Genomic DNA, 23,508 nt, shown 5'->3' on the forward strand with positions numbered 1-23,508 from the left:
ATTGTTGTGCATTTGATTATTCATCTTTATTAAAGGTCAGCAGAACTGATTTGGAAACCTGTTTGTTATCTTTGAACAACAGGGCTATGAATCCAAGCGACAATGTGACCGTTCTGCTGTTTTGCCTGTACTGCTTAAGCCTATATTTTAACGTCTGTTGTGTTTTTGCCTCCCATGATTTTGGGAGAAGGGAGAAAATCATTGTATAGCTAGAGATTGGTTAGTGATATAGTGTCTTGGTAAATATACAAATTCACACACACACACACAACACACAACACACACTGTACATTTCAATGCATGGATATTAAGTACAATTGATTTAACGAGCACTTTGAGTTTTATGACACTACTATTTTCATAGTCCTTCAAAGAGTAATTTCAAAAAATCTCCCCCAAGTCTTTATTCACTAGATGAGTCTTTATTAAAATAAACACTAACTATTGGAACTATATACAGTTGTATGATTTGCTATCTGTTTCATTTTTAATAGGAACATAAAAAAGACATTTGAGTAAAGAGAAAGCAAGGGTAAAATATATTTATCATGTTACAGTTTTTATGCTAATCAGCATCTTTTCATTACTCTCAGAAGGAAGATCTTTTCTATTTCTAATCTGTGATCCATTTTTCATCCTTAAACTCAGTAACTTAAAGAAGATTAACACTAAATATAAATGTAAAGTATCCTTCACAGTAAATGTTCCCCAAGACTAATATCTTCATAAAATAAATTAAGGATTACATTCTTATCACCCACAAGAAGTGAGGACTATAAAGTAATTACTAAAGGAAATTCATCCTAACACTAGCATAAGAATAAGGGACACAAAATCCCATTATGTACTCTGCTTTAGTAAAAGTGTTCATTTAAATCATCACTAGGTAACTTTCAAAAAAGAAAAGCCATTTACTTTTGAAAAGGTTAGTGTTACAGGGATTTTCCTTTGAATCTCAGAAGAAAGTTCCTCTTTATCTCCACTTGGGTCTCATGCATTTTAACTCCCAGTGGAATGAATATGAATATAGTAAAGTCTTTTTTTGTGAGCTATATATAGCTCACAAATTTTATAGAATTACTCTACTATCATTTGTATGATGTCATTGATTGAAATGATCTCTAAATTACAAAAAAACCTTTTTATAAGATAACACACAATTAATTGTCCAAAAATGTATTACAATTCATGAAAGTAGTTTATAACTTATGTATGGTTCATTGTTTGCTTTAAATTAAAATCTACTTTACTTAAAATTGTGTTTCCATGTACTGGCTTCTTTCTAATATTTAGACAATGGAGTAAGAATAAAACTTGTCTTGCTATCCATCTTTATCATTTCATAATAATCAATCATAATAAACAATCAATAATCAGAGGTAAGACCAACTGACTATCCCAAAAATTAAATGACTTATGGGGCCAACCTTCCCTCCCCCAAACCCCCAATAAACAAAGAAACAATGACACTCTTTCAAAATATCATTCTTGAAAGTATAATAACAAAGCTGGTAATGAGAAAGTCATATAGGTAGTCCAGCAAGGTTGAGGTTTTTTTCTGTTTTATTTTAAATAAATCTCAAATTTATGATCCTGAAGAATATAAATGGTAAACATCAGTATATAAATTTCTTGAGAAACAGAGTTTTATGAGCCAGGTTATAAAGTATACCAGTTCTATCCATTTTTGTAATGTTTCTAAGTTATAGTAATTATCTGTGAAGATAATGCTTTTGTTTTGCCTTTAATTACTCTTTCTTAAGCAATGAAGCATAGTTGACTCTTATGAACTGACTGGGTTTACACATTGCAAGGTGTTTTTTTTTTTTTTAATCAATCAATTATTTATGTTTTGATCAAACTTGAATTGATTTTTAAAAAATAGCCAAACTGATTTCTGATATTGCCATAGCTTATCTCATGCATTTGTTTATATAAGATTTACTCTGCTTCTAGGCCATAATTAACTTTTCACTGTACTTAGTTATGGCTTATAAGGTAAAGCAATGTTTCAGTATGACAAAGCATTTTGGATTTTACTACCTGCTTTTGTTTGGTTACTTAGTTTATGATACAAATATTGCTGTAGTTCAGTAATGCCCGATGGGATAGGAAATCATGTCACATTATCATCTCTAAGTACTATTAAATTATTAGTATAATTATTAGGATCACAGTACAGTAGATTTCGAACTAGAAGGAATCGTGCATGCCATCTTACTCCAAATTCTCAGTTTAGAGTTGGAAGAGTTGAAAGTCCATAAAAATTAAGTGACTGGCTCAATGCTATATGAGTTGTAAATAGTACATCTGATATCTGAGATCAGGGATTATTTTGAAATCCATCTGTCCTTCCCATATCACTAAAGCCCTCCTCTTATGCCTCACTGTAGGATATAGTTAGTTCTAGATACTCATGCACTAAGGTAACAGATAGCTTTATAGCTATGATCTACATCAGTGGGATGAAATCATAATCCATAAAGATGTTAAATACTAGTGATTATTTTTTGCTAGAATTCTTACTGTTCTTTTTCTAAATTATTGGTTGAAGGCTTCTCAGGTCAAGACAAATACAAAGGACTCATGAAGGAGAATGCTATTCACACCCAGATAAAGAACTGATGGGCATTTTTTTTTTCATTTTCTTTATTCTGTTTTTTTCCCCTCTTGATCTGTTTTTTTTTTTTTTTATTTTTTTTACAATCCATATTAATGGATGTCATGACGGCACATGTATAACCTATATCAAATTGCCTACCATTTTCAGAAGAAAAAGGGATGAAGAGAGAAAGAAAAATTTGGAACTCAAATTTTTGTAAAAAGGAATGATAAAAATTGCATTCAGATGCATTTAGGGGAAAAAATAAAATAATATTTAAAAAGAGAAAGATTTTATCAGGAAACAATGAGAGTCAAATATCCACAAACTCCTAGTTGGCTAGTCATATGTAGCAGATGGATTACAAAAATGACTAAACAATTTATTCAGAGATGGAGAAAAGAATCCCTTTAATTTGGAATTGCATATTCTTGTGGAATCTAAACTGCTAAGAGGAGAGAGGTTCTAATGTCTGTCATATAGGGCAAGTTAATTGACCCACTGGTATTATTTAGAACTTATCACATGCCAGACACTGGACAAGGAAAAATGAATACAAAGACAATTGTGAAATAATCCCAGCTCTTAAAAACCCTATAAACTAGTAAGGAAAAGACAATATGTACATCCATATAGGCTTATGCTATAAAAAAGAAACAAAGTAATTTGGTAGGAAAGCATTAGCAATTGAAACAGAAAACATTTCACATAGAAAATGGCACCTGAGTTGAGACATGAAGGAAGTTAGGGATTGTAGAAGCAGAGAAGAGGTATATTCTAGACAAGGAGGACAAAGGATTGGGTATAACATAGTAGGGAGTATAATTTTGATGGAAAGGCAGCAATGGATAACAAGAATTAGTCATCACACACAGAGGAGAAAAGTCAAGAAATAATTTTATGAAAACATAGAGGGAGCATATAATGGAGGAAAGAATAGTCAACAAAGCTAAGTGCTGCAAAGACGTCAAAAAGAATGAAGATTGAAGAAATATGACAATAATAGAGACCTTAGTGACTTTAGAAAACAGTTTTATTTGCTTAATGAAGTAGGAAACTAGACTGCAAAGAAGGAAATTAAAAGAGGGAAGGCAATAACTATAATTTTTCTCTTGGACTTTGGCTAAGAAAGGGAAGAGAACTATAGAAAGATAACTTGAAGAAACAGTAAGATGTATATAGAAGGATAAATTGAAGGAACAGTAAGATCTACATAAGTATTTTTTCAGATTATGGGAACTTTGAACACATTGTAAGCAATAAAAAGAAGTCAGGAGATAGTGAGATATTGAAGATTAGGAGGAAAATTATTGTTGGCATTTTTCTGGAGAAGATGGAAGAGGATGAGATTAAAATTATAAACAAAGGGACTTGGCTTAGTGGAGAAAAGGGCCAACTCTTTATTGGATAAAATAATTAAGTAAGAGAGAGAAATATAACATTAAGTGATTATGAGAGAAAATACAAAAACTTTCTTTTCTCTCTTTTGTGAGGTAAGATGCTTTGTGAGAAGAGATGGAGTGGGGAGACTTAAGGAAAGAAGAAAAGGTTGGAAAAACCGCTGAGGAAATGAAATAGAAAATCAATTAATGATGGAAAAAGGATTGCCTTATTGTAGTTAATGAGTAGTTAAGAATGCTTAACAAAAAGTTAATATTAAATTTAATTCACACAATTGCATGACTTCTTTATCTCTGTTTCGAAGCTACAAAGTGGGAATAGAGGAGATCTATAGGGTTTTATTACAGGATCAGGTTCAACAAAATAGAAGTAGCAACAGGGGAAGGTTTCAAGGGATCGGAGGAAAAATGTGATGCTGAGTTGAAGAGGCCAACAAAAGGTTGCCAGAAATAGGAAGATCAAGGTGGAATAGGCAGTAAAGCCATGATCAGCTTCCTAATAAGAAGACATAGTCTTGCAGAAAAGATGCATCTAAGTTGTCCATATACACACCTCAGGGAAATGTCTGTAATCTTCAGTGATTCACTTAGGCAAAGTACCACGCAAAGTACAATATAGACTAAAAAAGTGGAATGATTCAATTTTATTTGAGAGTTAGTGGTGAATGAGCAAGAAATGAATCTATATTAACTAGAAATGACAAGAAGTATATTCATGATGTAAAAAATGTGCACATCTTTGTTTTTATTTGAACCATATTTCCATTAAAATGGATTTTTACTGTATTTTGTACTAAGGGGACTAAAACTTATATATATAAGAATTATTGTGTTTTGACAAAATTCAGTTGAGTGGTGGTAGTGGTAGTTTTCTTTCCTTTTTAAATAACAATTCATTATTTTTCCATTATTTTATCATATTTTCCACATATACATATATAATTACTTGAAAAAACAATTTTTAACTTCCTTTTAAATTTTGAGTTCCATATTATCTTCTTCCTTCCCTTCCTTCTCTCTTCCCTGAGATAGTAAGCAATTTTATATTAGATTACATATGCAATAATGTAAACCATATTTACATTTTAGTCATGTAAAAGAAAACACAAATCAACCCCCCACCCCTCAAAAAAGTAAAGCAAAAAATCATATGCTTCCATATGCATTCAGACTCCATCAGTTCTTTTTCTAGAGATAGATACCATTTTTTATTATGAATCCTTTGGAACGGTCTTGGATCACGGTATTGCTGTGTATAAGTAATTCAGAGTTGATTGTTATAAATGTTTCTGTTACTTATACAAAGTTCTCCTGGCTCTAATTACTTCGCTTTGCATCAGCTCATGCAAATGCTTCTGGTCTTTCCAAAATATCCCTGCTTGTTATTTCTTATAGTACTTATATTTTTTATATATTTCATTACAATCATATGCCACAACTTAGTGGGAGCCTTTCCCCAGCTGATGTACATTCCCTCAATTTCCAATTTTTTCCACCACAAAAAGAATTGCTATAAATATTTTTGTACAAATAGGTCATTATTACTTCCTTTTATTTCTTTGAGATACAGTCCTAGTCATTAGACAAAAAGGTATGCATAGTTTTAGAGCTCTTTGAGCATAGTTCCAAATTGTTCTAATCTCTTTACTAATATTTTATTTAAAATTTTTGTATCAATATTTATTGGGAGAAATTGCTTTATAGTTTACTTTCTCTGTATTTGCTCTTGCTGCTTTAGTTATTAATACCAATTTTGCATCATAAAAGAAATTTGGTGACACTTCAGCTATTTTTCAAATGGTTTATACAGTACTATAATTAATTAGTCTTTAAAATGTTTGGTATAGTTGTGTAATCACTAGACCTTGGGGATTTTTTCTTAAATATTCCTTGATGGCTTATTAATTTCTTTTTTTAAGATGAGGCTATGTAAGAATTTTATTTCCTTTTTTGTTCATCTGGGAAATTTATAATTTTTGTAAATAGTCATCTCTTTCACTTAGGTCTTCTGCTTTGTTGCCATGTAATTAAGCAGAATAACTCCAACTATTGCTTTTATTTTCTCTTCATCAGTGGTGAATTCACAGTTTTCATTTTTGATACTTATAATTTGGCTTTCTTTTTGTTTTTCTTTTTAAAAAAAATAATCAAATTGACCAATGGTTAATTTTTTTCATAAAATTTGCATGTAGTTTTATTTATCAGGCTTATGGTTTTCTTATGTTCATTTTATTAATCTCTCTTTTGTTTTTTTCAGGATTTCTAATTTGGTGTTTACCTGGGCATTTTATATTTGCTCTTTTTCTCTTTTTTAATTTCATGTGCAAATGACTGCTATTTCTTTATTGTACTGATATAAACATTAAGAAATATGCATTTTTTCCTAAGTATTGTTTTGGTTGCATCCCATACATTTTGATATGTTGTCTCATTGTTGTCATTCTCTTTAGTGAAAGTACTGTTTCTATGATTTGTTATTTGATCAACTGCTTTATTTAGAATTAAATTGTTTAATTTCCAATAATTTTCAATCTATTCATGACACCTCATTGAATACAATTTTATTACATTAGGATCTGAAAAAATGTACTTATAATTTCTTGTTTTCTACATTTGACTATGAGCCATTTATGATAATTTTTGACTATAGCCATTATGATATTTTTTGTGTATGTGTCATGTGAGAAAATTACATTTTCATTCAACTTTTAGAGTTTCTTCATATTTAATTTTTCCAAAAATTCTATTCATTTTTAAACTTATTTCTTGTTTATTTATTTATTTATTTTTGCTAGATTGAAGTCCTGCACTAGTATAATTTTCCTCTTGAAATTTGGAAGCTATATCATTTAGTGCATGTATGTATAGTATGATATTACTTCATTGTCTGTTAAAACTTTTTAACAACTTTTTTCTGTTCTTATCTCTCAATCACATTTATTTTTGCTTTGTCTTTGAGATCATGATTTATATCTCTAGTCATTGTTTTTAAACTTCAGCTAATGTTAATAGATTATGCTCCAACTCCTTGCCTTGACTCTGTATTTCTCTCTGCTTCACATGTGTGTCTTGTGAATATCACATTGTAAGATTCTAGTTTTTAATCTCTGGTATCCACTTCCATTTTATGGGTAAATTTATCCCATTCACATTCACAGTTATGATTACTCCATCCTATCTCTAGCCTGTTTATCTTTCTCCCTACTTTCATGCTATTCCTCCTCATCAGAGTTTTCTATTTTACCAATCTGATGTCCCTCCCTCCTTCCTTCCTTCCTTCCTTCCTTCCTTCCTTCCTTCCTTCCTTCCTTCCTTCTTTCTTTCTTTCTTTCTTTCTTTCTTTCTTTCTTTCTTTCTTTCTTTCTTTCTTTCTTTCTTTCTTTCTTTCTTTCTTTCTTTCTTTCTTTCTTTCTTTTCTTTCTTTCTTTCTTTCTTTCTTTCTTTCTTTCTTTCTTTCTTTCTTTCTTTCTTTCTTTCTTTCTTTCTTTCTTTCTTTCTTTCTTTCTTTCTTTTCTTTCCCTTCCTTCTTTCTTTCCCTTTCTCCCTTCCTTTTTTCTTTGCTCCCTCTATTTCTCTCCCTTTATCTCTCTCTGTTTCTCTGTTTCTTTGTCATTCTCTCTGTTTTTGTCTCTCTTTCTGTGTGTGTGGTTTCTGTCTCTCAAAATAGGTAAAGAAAGGGGAGTTAAAATTTTATTGCTATATCCCATGGAGAAACTTCTCAATCTTCTACTTACCTGACTGGCTGTACAGTTTGAGAGGCAGGTCTTATTATCAGCTGCAAGGTAAAAGTTCGTAGGGCATGCACAGGTGTGTGTTCTGCCAGGGGCTAAGAGACATAGATGACTACATCCTCCATTGTTTAGCATACAGACATGTTTAGCAACTGCAGGCAGATGAAAAAAAATACAGAATGATTTAGTATTGAAGACTTGGAAAATTGGCATGTGGCCCACAAATATTTAAAGGAATCTGGTAATCAAGAGCTAGCACTCAGTAGGACTAATAATCTAATTTAACTTTTAAAAAAGCAGCATACTAAGCAAAAATGACATTTGATTTTAAAATGAAAAGGCTTCAAAGATAGCACTTCTACACTAGATTATTTACAATATGTAAACAAGAAGAATCTGTCTTCTGAAACTTATACAAGCATTTGGAGTGAAGATTTTTGTATGTTTCTAAATATAATGGTAAAATAAAAGTAAAAGCATAAATAGTGTATCACTTATTTTTTTATACATCTATAGTTAATTTTCTTAGATAGATAGATGAAATGCTAATTTTATATAAGAAGAACCTTAATGTAATGGCTGCTAAAGGTCAGTAATTGTCATAAGGTTAAATCAGTACTTGGTGATTTATATTCTCTAATAGAATGTAATCTTCCTGAGGACAGTTATTGTTTCAGGTATAGGTGTATGCATCTGTGTGTGTGTGTGTGTGTGTGTGTGAATTTCAATGTCCAGGACAGTCAAGCCCTTGTTAAACAACAGTTTGCTTTGATTGTTAGGTCCAGATTTTCTTAAATACTATTAATTCAGACAATTTATGAAAATTCTATTTGTCAGCATAATTGTACTTCTGAAGTATACTCTTATTTCCTTGGCTGCCTTGACTTTGAAAATAATATTTTAACAGTCCAATAAGTATTTAAAACATCATTAATTTCTTTGAAGGATTTCCTAATATTCCTACTTAGTACAAACTGAATTAACTCATAAAAGGTCTAAATAATGGAAACTATGGTTATCATTGCTAAAAACTCCATACTTAACCTTTGGCAGAATCAGAAATGAGATGTAAGTGGAAAGTGTTGATGCATTTATGGAAAGCATGGAAAGAATAATTACCATCAGGTTGTCTATAAGAATGATACACCTGGATATCTGTTATGGTATGCCATGAGTTAATCAGGGATAGTCTGTCTGCTCCCGAGGTTTTATGGGCACGGCTGAGTGACTTGGTTTTCCCGTCAGTCCAGTAGATGTAGTCTTCAAACAATGTTAGTGCAATCACCCCTGGAATATCTTGATTAGGGACTGTAATAGGAGATGGTAAGATTAATGTTGGGTCTTGGAAGACTGCCAGTTAAAATATTCAATACTGCATGGGCTGACAGATACAACTGCTACATAACTTCATGTGAATAATTGCCATGACAACCCGTCAAGCCTGCAGGATTCTTTATTACCAGTTAAGAGAATGCAGGTTTGGGCACATGATCTTTGTTTTCTTAGACGTAACTCCTCCATCTACTAAGGAAAAAATGAATGAACTCTTGTTAACTAGCTAACTGCTTCTGTATACTAAACAAATAACATTTAAAAAGAATCCTTAATATTAAACGGTGTCCACTTATACATGCAATTAGAGCAAACTATAGGCTAAAAGTCATAATGGGAGTTTTTTACATTTTAAAGAAAACAAAGTTTTTAAATTGTCAAGGATGGAACATCTACTTGACAGTCAAGTTTACATCTTGAAGGATACAATGACTTTGATGTTACTGTATCAATTAACCATAATTTTTTCAGAAAGTATTTTTGGTAAAATAAACTGAAAAACAAACAACAAAAGCAACAACAACAAAAACCCCACATTGCTTTATAATAAATACCATAATACCAGGTCCCTAGTTATATACTATCTAGAGCAAAATGGAATTTCTTGAATAATAATTATAATTGTGTTCATTTAAATTTCCATTAATAGTGTTAGATTAGGAATACATCTAACACAATGCCATATTGGGAAAATACGCTATATTCCATGCCTCCTTAGGCTGAGGAAAAAAAATACTTATGAAAACCATTTTAAACAAAAAGTTTAAGTTTGGAGTTTTCTTTCAGTTCCCGAAGATCTTAAAGCAACAAAATGATGCTTGAAGGGAATGGTTGATATTAAAGGCCTCAGTATTGCATAGATATCCTAAGAGGTTTCTGTTTGTAAATTTTTTAAGAAAAAATAAATTTTGTTTCTAGTAAAACCTCACAGTAATCAAATTTAATATGATTCCTGGGATGGTGGATATTTATTCAATCTTCCTTTAGGAAATTAAAATTTAGAAAATAAATTCTAAATCTATGATAAACCTAAATTTTTAACCAGTAATTTACATGAGCATGAAACAATTGTTGAAATAAGCAAAAGGAAAAAAAATGTTTGGATTGTGAACCAAAGGTAAGTACAGTTTAAACATAAATGTATCTAGTAAGGAAAAAAATCCTATTTTAGAATTATTCATTTCCATTATTTATATTTTAATGACTGTACAATAAAGTAGTAGCGTATTTCTAACTGTATAATATTTTAAGGACTGTCAAAATTTCACATATAACATACTCACGATTACTAGGGAGTCTCTCAGCCTTTAGGGGAAAATTATTCAGAGGATTTACATTGTCAACTGAAGAATAGGCATTTACAAATCTGCTTATTTATGATTTTCATTGAGATGAGTTAGAGTTGATTAGAGAATTTGTGTTAGGTAGCTTATGGTTATCATTAATCATGTAGGGCCCAATCAGAACTCACAGGGGTGGGGAAGAAAAGTGGTATTACAAAACAGGTAGTGTTCATGTTAGGGATTAAAAAACAAATAGAAAATATCTAGTTTTGTACTTTCAATATCCCTAAGGGTAAACCTAACAAACTTTAATAGAATGTATCATAGTGTAAATAGGACTTTATGTTTGAATTTTTAAAAATGTAGAAAAGTTGTAGGGATTATGACTTAAAAGGAGGCTCAGATCTTTGGAATGATTTAGGACTAGGAGTAGATGGGTCTAATGTGTGGTAAATGGTTCTGTGATTTTGTTCTGGGATGGAAATTTGGACACTGCTATGGAAATTCACTGTTGAGTCAGATTAGCAATTAACAATCATTTACATTGTCTGGGGATTCTGGAAATTCTTGTCCATGGTTATATAGCCATTACATGTCAGAGGCAGAGAGTAAACCAATTTTTCTTGTCTCCAAGTCAGGCCAGAGGTGTGCCAGGCCTGATATCCTTAGGCTTTCATGTCAATTATTACTTTTGACAATCAAGCTAAAAATCATCTCATGCCTGGAATTAGGCTTGTTCTCAAACAAAATGAGAAAAGTTGCAAAAAATTTTTATTAGGTAACATTTTGAAATTATGAAAAAGAACAATTTTAACTATAAAAAGAGAAATCAAGATAACACTGATTTATCAAGAAATGTTACCATAAAGTAATGCAAGTGATTTGACAGGCTATTTAACCAATCAATGAAATTATTTTGGAATTTCTTATAATATATTTCTTATAAATTATATATTTCTTATAAAAATAATTTCTTATAAAAACTTATAAAATATAAGTTTTAATCTACTTAGCCTTACAACCTGAAGCATCCTTTCCCTCCACATACACACTTCTCCATCCTTATTTCATACTATTCTCTTTCAGTTGATGTAACAGACTGCAAGCAAGGTGACACAGTGGATAGAGTGACAGATCCAAAGACAGGAAGACCTGAGTTCAAAATTGACCTCAGATAACTACTAGCTATGTTACCCTAGACAAGTGACTTCACCCTGTTGTCTCAGTTTCTTCATCTGTAAAATGAGTTGGAGAAGGAAATGGCAAACCACTTTTTGCTAAAAACAAAACAAAACCCAAATGGAGTCATGAAGAGTTGGACAGAAAAAACATTTTCCTAACTTCACCTTTCTTTAAATCATTCACTCTGCATTGTAATAGAATGTTGTAAAGCTTCTTGAATCTGATCCATCCAGGTCAAATGTCACCTCTTCTTTCTGCCAAAGTCTTCCAATGTAGTATCTGTATCTTTGCTGTATATCTGTCTAAGTGCTCTGATTGTATTCTTATCTTCACCAAGTCATATATTTACTCAGACTCTTTGTGAGCTCATTTGGGATTTTCTTGGCAAAGGTACAGAAAAAATGAGTTTTCCTTCTCTGTTTCATTTTATGAATAAGGAAATGGGGACAAACAGGCTTAAGTGATTTGCCTAGGCTCATACAATAGGTGTTTGAGAACAGATATGAAATCAGAGAGGTCAGTCTTTTGGACCAGGTCTGCTACTCTATCTAGTGCATCACCTGGTGCTCTCATCCAATAGCTTAGCAAGGTCATATGACAAGTAAACATCATTGCCAGTATCCATGTTACTTGTTTGTTTTTGTCTTTATTTATTTCATTTCTTTTCAACGTCTCTCATATAAGAAACTCACTGGAATTGTTCATTCACAATGAACTTTTTGTTCTCAGGAGAAATCCATGTTTAACTTAAAATAAAGATAGTTCCTTGATGCACATATCTCCTGTATAAGGTCAACATCTTAGAAAAGAATTAAAAGAATAAGCTAAGTTGCTAATAAGTGACCATCTGCTTGACTCAATTCATTATTTTGTGTTGGTAATGAAGAGTAAACTTATCTTGAGCAGTTTTTCAAACGTTTAGCTTCCCTGCTTACTTTCCATTTTGTATAAATTCTGGCTTATTCAATGGTATCAAACATTATCTACCCAGAAAATCATTTCTTCTGGGAGAAAGACAAAATCAGATGCAAATTTGAGTTAAGAATCACTGCAAATTTACATCTAAAGGATATATATATATATATATATATATATATATATATATATATATATCAAACAATATGCAAATTCAAACAAAAGAGGTATGCAAGGTGTTGCTTGGAATTTAATTAGTAGAATTGGAAATGAGGATGAAAGGGTTTAGGAAAAAATAATAGTTAATTTTTATTTTGGCTGGAGCTCAGACCAGCTTAATAAAAGAAATCACTGTATGTTTTATTTCTTGTTTCTCTCTATCTAGATTGCCAGTTCTCACAATGGAGGTGATCTATCTATTTTCTTAGGACTCTATGGAGTAACTGTTAAATAATTATAAATAAATACTATATGTTTATTTATTCATCCATCTACCAGATATGAATTCTATCTATAGCAGAAATGAATCTTAGCATTTTTTAAATCAATCAGAAATTATCCTTAGCTAAAAAATCATATGCCTATGTACCAGGATATCTCCTTGGGAGACCAATGTGCAGGAAAACAGTCTGATGTGGAGTATGACAAATGTGACTTTTGCCTTTGGGAGCTGCTGAAAAAGATCCATGGGAAAGAACTTCTTTTTCTAATGAAGTGTAGCAGTGTGAAAAGTTAGAGTTTGGGCAATTATGTTGAAAAAATTAATTTGCTAGGCAGTGGGAGGCAGCAAAAAGAAATACATAAGGAAAGTGAGAGTTTGAGTGGGAGATGTGCAGTGAACATCAAGAGACCTCACAAATGCTGAATTTCAGTGGATCTTAGAAAAAAAGACAGAGTATCGGCAAAAACATGATATCTCTGCTTTCCAAAAGTAAAATCTGGAACATAAGCTGACTAATTATTAAAGAACTGTGAAAAATAATATAAGAACTTCCACACACACCCCCAAAAAATTAATCCCAACAATCAGGAAAACCACAAAAACTTGAGGTAAGAGGAGACTCTTTTTTGCCTATTTAAACCTCTTTTGGAGTTTTCCTTTCTGACAGAAGATACAGTCTTAGGAAGAAAAGACAACTGAGATTATATTTTAGTCACAAAGTCTCCTCAAAGTCAGAGACCCCCAATTATTAATTCTATTGATTATTCTGTTTTTATTCAATGTTCAGTCATAGCATTCAAGTGTGTTATAATTTTATATTTTAGACTGGTCTAATTTGAACACACTATAAAATAGGTCAAATACACAATAATTATTGATTATTAAGATAAAAATTTTATGCTTATCTGACAGGGAGGCAATTATATTTGCTTATAGGCAGTAATGAACTTTTGCCCAATGGTTTTACAGTTTAGATTTAGATTCTCAGTCCTTTTTTTCTTTTAGGCTTTCTCCCATATCTATTTTAAAGTCTCACATATCCTTTTGGACAATTATTCTATATCCAACTCTCCCTGGAGATTCATTAACACAATGATAGAAACTTTTGAAATATTTTCATGAGCTAAATTATGAGTCTTTATAAAAATCTTAAATAAAGAAGTTTCACCAGCTATGAAAGAACATACCCTAAATTTGGAATTCTATAGTGGTTTTTTCTCTTGACAGTATTAAGGTATATATATTTTTATCTTTAGCTTCTGAGAATGTAAAATTCTTTGTATTTTCTTTATCAAAAATTTAATTATGAATTGAATTGTGGGGAGAGAGATGACTTTTTTTTTCTTTAAATGAAGAATCTTCAGTGAACTATTTTGTAATTACTTCATGGCTATTTAAAAGAGTACTTTAAAAATATTTTGACCTGGAATTCAATCACATGTCAATTTTCTTTATAAAGTATGTCTGATGTTTCTTTCTTTATATTCCTAATATGCTAAATCATTGTATATTTTACCATCATTGCACAGCTGTACTGAGAGCCCTTTTAAAATATTCTCATTGTGTTTGGTCCATCTTTTAATTCCTAATCTTTTGCTACATATGATGCCAGCTTAATCTTTCCAAAATATCAAAACACCTCTGCCTTCCTCAAAAATTTTAAATCACTCCCTATTGCAGACAGAATAAAATACAACCTCCCTAATTCAAAAATAAAATAGAAATTTATATCCACCACCAACTCATCCATCCTCAACTTATTGCCATCTTCCCTGACATCACATTTTATCCAATGAAAACTTTCCATCCCTTGTTCCAGGTTGAGGAAGCAAATCATTATTACAATTTTCCCTTGAAACGACTTATTAATTGGCTTTTCAACTGATCAACTTCACATCACTGTGATTTCCCATATACACTCTTTTCTGGCCATGATCTCTAAATGCGTATCTAACCCCAATAGGATATAAGCTTCTTGAAGACTGAGATCATCTCACTTTTTGATTTGTATGCCCAGTTCTTAACACAGTACTTGGCATGTAATAAACATGTCATAAATTCTATTTCATTTATTTATTCAATAATCTGGTATTACTAATTCTGGACTCAAGTTTTCTTTGCAAATTTATTTCTCATTGATCCCAAGAATAAACTATATGGACATAATTGTTCTTGACCAAGGAATGTTTTTCTTACATCTACTAATTTTATCATTCACTCAGACTGTATCCTCCCTGCTCATATTGCAATTCCTTTGTCAAAGACCAGTTAATATCCCAAATCTTTTAAGAAGCCTCCAATAACAACCACCAATCCTGCTGTTTCTATATGCTAAAAAAAAAAAAAAAACTTTTGGTTTACATCAATTATTTGTCATAGATCTAATACTTCCTAGTAGAGTGAGGTCTCTATCTTTTTCCTTCCAAATATACCGTAATGTCCTTAAGAGAAAGAAAATATCTGGTATTTTTTCTAATTGCCAGTATCTAGCACAAGGCATTTCATATAGTAGCCACTCAATAAGTATGTTTTTGGTGAGTTTCAATGCCATTTAATTACAGAGGGCAGTCCATTTTTTTTCTTACAAAGCCAAAAATATTATTTTCTCAATCATCAATATTTATTTTTAATAATGGACTAATTTAATAATTATTCCAGAATTGAAGAGTTTCTATCAAAGAGACAACCTGGCTTCCTTTAGATACTATTTAAAAAAGTAAATTAAACCTTTTGTTATGATTGGTAATGAGAATGTTAGAGCACTAGAATCTAAGATTGGTGCAAAACCTTATTCCACCACTCAACTTCTTTTAGAACTCCACTCTCATAAAGAAATTTCACTTCAGTATCAATCAACTTCCCCTACAGATAGATATCATCAATATTTTGGGTTTACAATACTACCACTTTTTGTAGTTCTTTACACTCCCCTAATTACTGAAAGCCCTGAGGTAATAAAATTTATAAAGTTTTTTCTTGCCTCTTTATCAAATTATTTGCCTTACTCAAAAATCACCATAGCAAACTTCTCTTGACTATTTTAAAGGGATGTCTTAGGTAAGTAGGCAGAACATACAATTATAGAGAAAAAAAGGAAAGTGCTGGTAGGTTTCAAAAATCTTTAGAATTTAATCCTTATTGTCAGTACCAAATAACAAGATATTTAGCTTTCTTCTGAAATTCTTCCTAACTTCTTCAAAGCTTTGAAAAAACCTTAATTCTAGTTCTCTTGTCATGGATTTGGTTTGTCAGAGTCTTCATTTTCTAGACTTTTGGAATTGGCTTCTTTAGCACTTATTTATTAAATAGAGGAATCTAAAACATAATTAATATCTTTCAATTGACATGACTTTTATTCACTAACATTTATTCATATACTTCTTTCTGGGACACTTGTCCCATCACTTCCTGAGACCATGCCTTAAATTATTTGTTTTTATTAACTATAAATTATAACATATATTTTATTAAAAAACCTATTACATATCATTAAATTGTGTTTAATATATTATGAATGTATATGCACAAATATATTATATTTCATTAAATTATTTCTTGTGAGGAGCTGAAGGCTTGCAAAGTGAATGGCATGAATTCAGTGCTCTATAAATGTTTGTTTGATTATATTATTTTATTGAGAATACAATAATTCTATTTTATAGTCTGTGCCAGCTAGGCCTTCCCTTCAGGATTTCCCACTGACTGATTCCAAGTTGTAGAAAAGCTTCCTCTTTATCCTTCATCACTGTTTTTCTGGTCTGGTCTGGTCGCTTAGAAATCTTCTTCTCCCTATCATACTTTGATCCTTCCTTTCCTCTTCATTTTTTCTTCAAGCAAATGTCTGTGTTGGTCTTTTTCTCCCATCTACAACAAGGGCTGCAGTTCTTATGGTTAAGCACACGTGTTCCCTAGGGCCTAGGTCCTCTTGTCTTTACTAGAAGTCTGTTTTGGATTAACTTGATATCTATTTCTAAACTAAAAGTAAAATTTAAGCCTCACCCTATTATCACTGCATGGACTTATGAAGAAAGATATCTTTCCCATTTCTGTCTTAAGAATAAAGCCTCACTTGATTTAGGTATAACAAGAATGATGAGGAGTGAATCCTGAAGTTCATGTACAGTTATAGTATTTATGAAACTATTGTGCTATTTCACAGGGATGCTGAGTATTGGCTCTACAATTAGACATGGGAAATGTGGAGTACAATGTAAGTTGGCTTTTCCTGCCCCATCACCATTTTCACTTCCTTCTAATTCCCATGAATGTTCTCAGTACCAACCAAGTACATGTATTACATGGGATAATAGAATTTATGTTCCTTGCAACTAGAAATGATTAAATTTATTGTATTTGTATCATAGCACCTAGTGCAGTGTATGGCACATAATAGGTCCTTAAGTTGTTCGGTTGATCGTAGATTTAGAAATGGAAGGAATGCTAGAACCCACATAATTCTCTGAATCATTTATACATGAAAATGTTTACAAAAATAAAACACAAATTGAATATCAGTATTATCAACATATTCTCAACTTCACTCCTATCCTACCATAATTGGAAGGGGTCATTTTGCCATAGAAATATTCATTAAATATTATCTATAAAAAGGGCTTCCAATTAATAATAATACAATAATAATAACTATATGCGACTTTGGCAAGTCATGTTTATTCTAGCATTAAGTTTCTTCATCTGCAAAATCAAAAGTTGTTCTAAAAGATTCCTAAATAAGATATTTTATTTATTCCATAAATAGATCATGTTAATATCACAAAAATATAAAATCAATAAGACTTTGTACACAGTTGATATTCAATTAATAATTTTCTCCACTAAAATTCTAAGCTGATGCCTTATAATAACAACATGACCCAGATTCTGGAAAGCTATTCCAATAGAATGTAGATGTTTTTTCCCTGAAGGCATATCTAACAGAAAAAGATTCATTACTAGAAGCTTGACCTTAGGAGTGACAGAATTCACCACCACAGAAAATCAGAGGATCCTAAATTTTTGAAGGAAGGAAAACAAGGAACATTTATTAAATATCTACTATGTACTATATGCCAGAAACTATGCTAAAGCCTTTATAAATATTATTTCATTTGATCCTCACAACAACCTGGGAATTTAGAGGCTATGCTATTATTATTGCATTTTGCATCTGAGGAACTGCAGCAAACAGAAATTAAATGACTTATATGGAATCACACAGTATTTGCCTGAGGCTAGATTGGGATTCAAGCCCAGTGTTCCATATATTGTACACCTAGAGTTTGAAAGGATCTTACAGGTCATGTAATCTACAACTTCCCCCTTCCATTTTACACTTGAGGAAATTGAAGTCCAGAATAGCTCAGTGATTTACCCAAGATTATATAGCTAATAAAATTCAGAGGTAGAAGATTAGAATATATGTTAGAGAAAGAAGTAAAATGGATTATTCAAAGCTTTCAAAGCACCAACTGGTCTAATATAAGCATTGCTGGACTACTCCTTGGGAAGCTTGTATTCTCATTTTGCCTTCATTATGAATTCCCTGTATTAACTTGAACCAATCATTTGAGCCAGTGTTGTGGAGTGTAAAGAGATTCAAAACCTGCCCTTGAATCTGAGCTCTTACTTTTACTTTATGTGTGACTTTGGGCAAGTTATGTTCATTTTAGTATTAAGTTTCTCCATCTGCAAAATCATAAGTTGTTCTAAAAGAGTCTTAAAGTCCTTTCGAGATCTAAATCCTAGGAAGCCCTTTGTACCTGCTATATATGTAACTACCATCTTATTTCATAAGTAAAATTGGTTAGAGTCAAGAAGACTTCAGTTCAAATCTGTCTCACATATTTACTAGTTGTGTAGCACTGACCATGTCCCTTAAACTTTCCCAAACTCAGTTTCCTTATCTTACAGTTTTAAATCTATATCACTATGATAATATGGAAAAATAACACTTATAAAATTTTAAAATACTATAATTAATAATGATAGCTCTCATTTATTCAATGTTATGGGTTTTCCAAGAATTAAAAAAAATCCATTTGATCTTTTCAACAACCCTAAGAGATTGTTCTACCTTATCCTATATATATACCTTGCTTTTACATAGCTATTTACATATTGTCATCCTTATTAAAGTGTAAGCTCTGAGAGTGGGGTCTAATTTTTCCTTCCTTTTGATATCCCTAGTAATTAGCACAGTGTTTAGCATGTAATAAATGTTTAATAAATGTTTATTGACTAAGTACATAAATAAATTATCATTATGGACAAAAGTTTTGGTAAATCTACTCTTGTGAGTACCAGAGACAGTCAATGATTATCCTAAAGGGAAATGATGAACTATACTATACATTTTTGTATGGTTTGATTTCTCTCAACTTAATTAAAGAATGAATTCTCTTTTAAAAGATGCGAGTTGTATAATTATGAAGCTTTGATTTCTATAGTTCTTCTGTAACTCTATAACCATAACTCTTAATTTTTTTCTGTCCTATGTAGAGAATGAAAACAAGGAAAGTTTCCCAAAGACAAAAGAAATGAGAAGAGAGAAAAATCCAAGAAAAAATTTATATTTTATTATAGAAAAAGTATGGGAAAATACTTAAATTTGGGCATTGGTAAACAGATAAAAAATGAGTAGATAAAATGTGAAATGATGCTTAGGGAAGGGATCTCTAACTTTTCTGTGTGGCATAAAATACAATGCATTACAAAGGAAAATGTTTACATTGGAATAATGTTTGCTAAAACATTTTAAAAACCCAATATACAAATTCCTAGATCCAAGTTAAAAACTCTTTCTTTATACATTCTTTATACATAGTCTTGAGACACCAATGGGTGAATAAATAGACGTTAGGTTTTATAAGTTTTCAAAAAGAAAAGAGAATGGGTAAAAATGAAATGAATGATGGGAAGTAGGTGGATAATGATAAAGTTTTAAGAATCACTCAAAAGGGGTAATCCCTACAAAATTGTTTTTACTCAATATTTATTAAACATGTTAGTTATGATGTATGGTGCTAAATATTGGATATGAAAAGATAAAACTTTATTTTTTATACAGTGGGTTTCTGTTATCTAGAAACAACAGATTAGCTCCTTGTGAATAATTTACCAGTTATTTTTTGTTAATATTTATATAACTTGTTTTCTAATCATTCATTAATACTCCAAGTACTACATCTGTTACAAATAATTTCAGGTTCTATCCATGACTTGTAGTCATGAAAATTTTAAAGTCTTCTGATAATATAGTCTTTTGCCTAATGATAATAAACCAGTAAATGCTTTACTAAGGGCTAAGAATCTATTTTTTAATTCATTTAACAAAGTAAAGGGGTAATGGCACTGATCATACCTACATTTTCCATTAATTTGATTGAACTTTTAAAAATGAAACTATTTTTTTCACATAAAAAATCTTGTTCCCAAAGAAACATATCCATTTTTGAAACCTTGATAGTAATGAATGACTAAAGTACTCATCTTAAGAATATCCTAGAAATGCCCAACAAGGTTTCAAATGAAAATTTCAGAGCGTTTAAGCTATAATCATTACAGATTTTTGTAGACAAACTCATCCAACATCTTTCCTGAAGGCTATATGTCCGCCACTAATAGCCTACAATTTAAAATAATGAGCCCTAATGTGCAACAGTTTTCAAAATGCACTTTATGTTGGGAAGTAAAATACACTTTGTTGTCTTAGGGTACATGAGAACCTTATATTAAGGACATTACTTAGGAGGTTGAAGTTATTCTGCACTATGTCAGTCTACAGTTCATTCCTTTCACCATTTCCCAATCTGTAATCCCTGGCACCCTTGTATTTATTACAATTCAACATTTTTGCCAGTCTTTTTATGACATTCATAAAAGAAGATAAAATTCCTCCTTTCCAAAAGGTAGCAACTGAATAAAGCATCTTGCTGATCAGTGTGAGAGTTGATGAAACAGAATATAAAAATTAAAGGTGGCCATCTTAAAATCTAATGCCTATAAACTGTCACCTTAACAATGGAGTTATTAGCCAATAACTGAAGTAAAGAATGATATGGGTTGTACACTTGTTAATAAACAGTGCTTTTTCTCTAACATTAGGAACTTAATTTAGTTAGAATTATGTTTAAATGTTTCATTTAGTCTGTTAATACATATGAATTTTTTAAACCTGATTGCCTGGTGTAATATTGGAAGATTCTTAAATTACAACATTATTCTGAAGTACATATCTATTTTCATATATTACTTGTCTTTTTGGATACATAAGATCTTAAAATTATTAGTGACCTGTATTTGTATACATTATCATTACAAAATACCTTCATATAAATTATACTTTTGGTGTTTCACAAAAACCAATACAGTAATAAGTACCAATCAATAAAATAAGGTCCAGAGATGAAAAGACTTGCCTAGTGTCAAAGATCTCAAAAGTGGTGAGGCAAATACTGGGTTCATGTTTTCTAAGTCCAATATTCTTTCAATAATACATTGTTTTGCCTCTCTTTTAAGACAATTAACTTTCAGAACAGAAAGTTAATCAGATAAAATAATAAGAATTTTCTCCTTATTAAATTATCAGTTAAATTATTAACTAACATTAAATATTTAGCTGTGAATATTCTTCTTTTGGAAGTTTGTTAAGATTGTAATTGCATGACTGTTTAGTTAGACAAAATAGGTTATAATATAATTTAGTCCTCTGCCATTCAAAAAAACTCACCAGTATAGAAGGTATTGAAAAATCAAATATTAATCTTTTCTAACATGTATATCATTTTCTATAACATTTTCTTTTCAAGGAACAACAATGAGGCATGATTAAAACTGCAGGTAACAGACTTCAGAAATGGCAGTTAATTTCAATTTATTTTACTGGTTCAGGAACATTTCTATAGTGACTGAATTGTCTTCTGCTTCTTCTCATTAACTTTTATTATATTGTAAACAACAAGAACATCAACACCATTGGCATAAAATAGCCCATGAAGTGTACTACTTGCATGGGAATGTGGACAACCATACTAAAACAAAACAAAACAATACAAAAAAAAAAAAAACAGTGAAATGGTGTGAATAAAAAATGTCAATAAGCAGACAGGAAAATGGGAAGACAGGAAACAAGATAGGAAAGATAGCAAGAAGGAAAGAAAGAAGGAAGGGGGAAAAAAAGGGATTATGCCAATGCTTTAATTCAGAGTATCTCTAGAAAACAAAAATAATATTTTGCTTTGTTTTGTTGCTTGCCCTCTTATAATTTTGATGTGCCTCAATGAATATTTAGGCTTTCTAAAGACCCTACCACTGGCAGCTATTGATTTATCGGGATATACAAATGCAAAACGATCTATTTTTTTCCTCAGTCTTTCTTCCCCTCAGAACAAAAACATTTAAAAGTATTTTATGCCTTTTCACTAGTGACATGCTGAGACCTGGATTCTTTTTTCAACATTAATTAGCCTATCACCACATGGGTTAAGATTTATATTTATAAATCTAAACATCCAACTGCCCCTGCCTCCATACAATGATTTCTTAACACAATAAACAGTTAGTGTACCTTCAATACATTGTTAACATTTCTATACACAGCCTTTTGGATTCCATGGCTTTGTGAACATTAATTCCTTAAGTGAAAAAAAGCCATGGATATAACTATGTTGCATGATATTTTAAAATACTTGTCACCAAAGTAACAGTTCAGGGATAAGCTATGATTTAGAATTCTGACCTAGTTATTAATGTTCAGGAAAATTACCAGTTATAAAGGTATATTCTTTACAGTAGATTGGCTAAAGGTATCTGCATGACCAATCAATTCTATGCAAAGTTAAATCACTCAGTAATATACAAAAGAGTATACTGAAAAGACTTAATATATCAAACGGGCACAACACATGGAAAATGTGTTCATACTTCTCTTCACTCACTATTATTATTGGTCTTTAGTCAGCATTTACCCCGACCCCCTTTATAACTATGTCATTGCAACCGCAATGATATGACCTAAGAATAAGATGAACAGATGAACAAACTGTAACCACAATGATATGACCAAAGAATAAGGTGGACCAATTATTATCTAAATTTCCTGTATTAGTTATGAGTAGCTGATGCCAAATATTAGCTTAATGGGATTTTCTCACATTCAATTTCTTTTTCATTAACATAAAAACCTAATACAGAAAATTTCTCTGTGACTTTATGTGAGACATTTAGTATAGATTAAAATCTTGGGAAGTATTTAAAGTCCAGGACACTTCAAGAATTCTTTATGTTTGTTGTTCACTCTGCACACATTTAACTTTTGAGAACCTGGTGGCATACATTATTGAATAAGATTTAGAGATCTTATTATAGGCCTGTGATTTACTCAGTATTGGAACTAGCAAACATAACATCTACCTGTAACATTAAATCACTATGTACTTTCTTAAGTAGACATTTTCCCCCAGCTGTCTATCTCAAGGCAGCTTAAGTTTCCTTTCAAAGTAATTATGGCATTCTTGTCATCCTGGTCTATTTAGTCAGCTTAATTTCTTCTTGGCCATATATTGTAGCTATAAGCAAATCTGTCACATAGAGAGAACTGAGATTTTAAGAATAAATATCAGCA

At 31.1% G+C, this 23,508-nt stretch overlaps 1 protein-coding gene across 1 annotated transcript in view; it reads right to left on the minus strand.

Annotated features, from left to right (window-relative positions):
• LRP1B (LDL receptor related protein 1B) overlaps positions 1 to 23,508 on the minus strand; it is a 2,056,943-nt gene that overhangs the window by 300,273 nt on the left and 1,733,162 nt on the right. Inside the window, exons 61-62 of the mRNA XM_051990638.1 lie at positions 8,853 to 9,041; positions 7,737 to 7,885 (exon numbers count right to left, since the gene is read on the minus strand). Coding sequence (XP_051846598.1) covers positions 7,737 to 7,885; positions 8,853 to 9,041 — 338 coding nt within the window. The remainder of the gene's footprint in view (positions 1 to 7,736; positions 7,886 to 8,852; positions 9,042 to 23,508) is intronic.

Source organism: Antechinus flavipes, chromosome 3 (assembly GCF_016432865.1).
Source record: "Antechinus flavipes isolate AdamAnt ecotype Samford, QLD, Australia chromosome 3, AdamAnt_v2, whole genome shotgun sequence".
Taxonomy (NCBI): domain Eukaryota; kingdom Metazoa; phylum Chordata; class Mammalia; order Dasyuromorphia; family Dasyuridae; genus Antechinus; species Antechinus flavipes.